At 45.2% G+C, this 3,285-nt stretch overlaps 1 protein-coding gene across 1 annotated transcript in view; it reads right to left on the minus strand.

Moving 5' to 3' along the window:
* ZBTB37 (zinc finger and BTB domain containing 37) overlaps positions 1–3,285 on the minus strand; it is a 15,554-nt gene extending 12,269 nt beyond the window's left edge. The window contains exons 1-2 of the mRNA XM_021711302.1: positions 3,111–3,285; positions 1,066–2,022 (exon numbers count right to left, since the gene is read on the minus strand). Coding sequence (XP_021566977.1) covers positions 1,066–1,994 — 929 coding nt within the window. The 5' untranslated portion in view covers positions 1,995–2,022; positions 3,111–3,285. The remainder of the gene's footprint in view (positions 1–1,065; positions 2,023–3,110) is intronic.

Below are 3,285 nucleotides of genomic sequence, written 5' to 3' on the forward strand. Positions count from 1 at the left end.
CCGGGCAACTTGGTGAGACCTCATCTCTACAATGAATCAAAAAATTAGCCGGGTGTGGTAGCGCACGCCTGTAGTTCCAGCTACTTGGAATGCTGAGGCGGAAGGATTGCCGGAACCCAGCAGGTCGAGGCTGTGGTGGTCGGGAGTGGCCACTGCACTCCAGTCTGGGTGACAGAGTGAGACTCCAACTCCAAAAAAGAAAACAGGAAGATGGCCTGGCACAAGGGCTCATGCCTGCAATCCCAGCACTTTAGGAGGCTGAGACAGGAGGACTGCTTGAGTCCAGGAGTTTGAGACCAGTCTAGGAAACACAGTGAGACCCTGCCTCTACAAAAGAATCAAGAAATTAGTCAGGTGTGGTGGGACCTGCCTACAGTCCAGCTAATCTGGAGGTTGAGGTGGGAGGATTTGTCTGAATCCAGGAATTCAAGGCTGCAGCGGCAGTGATGATGCCACTGCTCTCCAGTCTAGGTGACAGAGTGAGACTCCAACTCAAAAAAAAAGGAAAACAGGACAATATCATCAAATGACAAGGGAAAAAAACCAATGAATCCGAAAAGGTTTTCAGTGGAATGACTGTGTTTCACTAATTTGAAAAGAACAGCTGGTACCATACTTCCTCAAATTTGGTAGGTGGGAACAAAGAAAAGCAATCAGTGCTACAAAGGAAAGTGCAATTCCCGAGGCCACCTACCTGTGCAATAACATACCAAGAAGGGGCAATGCTGCCAGGTTCCCGGCTGAGGTTCAGCTCCCTGCCTGGAATCCCGAGGAAGCCCTGGCAATTACTGATCCTAGTGTGGCTGCAGATGCTATTCTGATTCATGGAAGTGTCTAACTTTACCATAGTTCTCACAACTTTGTGAATACTTCAGGACTAGGAGGAGCTTCCTGCTTTAAAAAAATAAGAATGCAAGTCTTTTGGCACACCCCCAGTTTCCCCAACATCAACTTATTTTGGCTAGAAACATCAGGTAAGGAAGATGCTCTCTGAAGCAGAGGGCACACTTTTGGGATGTCTACACAATAGGCATTAGATGGGAAAGCAAAACAAAACAAACTTACCGATCAACTTCACTGCTTGTTGGCCAAGCCACCTTGGTTCCTGAAGGCCCTAAAGTGTAATTTTCCTGTCCCACAGAACCATGGCCTGTGGTGTCAATCACCATGGCTGTGACTTCCTCTGCACTACTCCCATCTTCTCCAGAAGGCTGATTCTCAGGCCCAAGCCACTCCTCCAGATTTTCAGTTTTGATGTGCACTGCTCCAAGAACCCTAACTTCATCATCGCTCCGACCCCCCCGGTCTGCTACTCCTGTCTCCACATACCACTGTCCTGCTCTATTGATCCGCAGAATGGGCTCCCGGCTCTCTACATCAGAACTCTGTTCAAGTATCTGAGGGCTAGTGGACTCCTCGGGAGGACTTAGCTCTCTAATATCCAGCACGGCACTAACCTGACCTCGCCAGTTTCCCTTTGGGGTATTATGTCGTGGGCTAAGGGAGCGGTTGAGGTTTGGTGTCACCCTGTGAGACTCTGGAGGTCTCTCTTGATGCTTTGTCCTTGTTTGACTTAATTCTGCTTCAACCTCAGCCACATTAATTTTGAAATGAATGCCCTCCAGGATCTGTGTACATTTGTCTATTATATGCTGCATCTGCAGAAAACTGGCAGCTGTTAGGTAGCTGATGATATCGGCCAGCTGCAAGCATATCCGCCCCGTGTAACAGAAAGAAAGGAGCTGTTCAAAAACAGAAGGGTTCTTGATGACTGAAATGGAGACAGTACTCATCTCATTCAAGGACATGTGATCCCGGAAATATGGGGAGCTGGCAGCCAGCACCACCTTGTGAGCCCGAAAAGCTTGTCCTTGTACGTTAACCACAATATCACAGAGACGGCCCTGCATACGCAGCTGGTTTAGATGACTCAGGACAGAGTTGCTGAAGTCAGGGATCTCCAGTTGTATGTTCCCACCTTTCTCCATGGTCATGCCTGAGGGTACAGGCAGGCATTCAACCCTGTTGAAAAAAGAAACCACATTCTCATTAACTATAATTATGCTTCCTGCTGTCTTCTTGTTCAAATGTTTAAAAATATTATTTGGTAAAATTTCAAAATGTCCAAGTAAGAGAGATAACTCCCTTATGTTTAGCTATGGAACCAGGAAGATAACAGGTTTGTAAGTCTAGGTTTCACAGGAGGATACAGTTAAAACTAAAAAGTTATTAGACTTCTAAAAACTCAAGCTATTCCCATACTTTCACTGCTAAGGAAGACAACATCAAAATAGAAGTTCAACAGAAGGTAGGTGGAAGCACTTTTTAAAAGTGTTAACCATCAGGCATTTGCAGACTGAATATAAAATCCCATGATAACCTTACAATTTTCTCTGAAGAAAATAAGCTTTTTTGAATAAATGTAGTTCTGTATGGATGGGTTTAAATATTCCATGTTTTCTCAGTATTTAACTACATGCTGCTTAAGTCATGTTTATTATGTTACAAAGTGACTAATATCCCACAGGAATGTAGGCCAATGTTTCTAAGCCTAAGAGTCAGAGACCCCACAAAAAGGCTTTGGATATAGGACTCTTGAGGCAAATCCCAGGGTAGGAAGAATTCCACAGCTATGTCAGGGCCCAATCAAGATGTAAAGGACGCGGAGTTCAGTTCTCGGAATTAGGAAAAGCCGGGTATAGTTGCATCAACCAAATTCGAAATTAGGAATTTCGGGGTAGTGATGATAATTTGATTCGGAAATTTAGTTCCCCAAAGCTAGTAAAAAATAGAGCACTTACCAAGTATGGACAAAATCTGTCCATTAAGAGAGTTTTTTTTAAAAATAGCTGAAACACTAAGCCTGTAAGCATCCGTTCGTCTTCAGTAGTTGAGGGTATATTTATATAAATCCCGACAGGAAGACACTGGCTTGAGCCCAACGTGCATTCGCTTATCCATACATGTACGAGACATCACATAGTCAATGTAAGCTCTGGAACTCCAGGAACGTATCCTGACAAGCTCACTGTGGCCCGCATTTACAACACTTATCAGCAACTAGGGAAGCGTACATACTGTTTTCAAGAACCGACTTTAGCCACTCTGACCTTTTTCCAAAGCGTTACGGTTTGTTTTGAAACTTTTAATCCAATAAGAGCCTCTGTCGATGCCATCGTGAGTGCAGATGTGTTACTGCGGAGCCTACACCAGCGCCTGTGTTTTGTCTGCGCTCTCCAGCAGTTCCCCGGCGAGGAGGAAGCCCCTGGCGCAAAGTCTCTACCG

This window comes from Carlito syrichta, unplaced genomic scaffold (assembly GCF_000164805.1).
Source record: "Carlito syrichta isolate Samal-C Ts95f unplaced genomic scaffold, Tarsius_syrichta-2.0.1 Scaffold302029, whole genome shotgun sequence".
Classification (NCBI taxonomy): domain Eukaryota; kingdom Metazoa; phylum Chordata; class Mammalia; order Primates; family Tarsiidae; genus Carlito; species Carlito syrichta.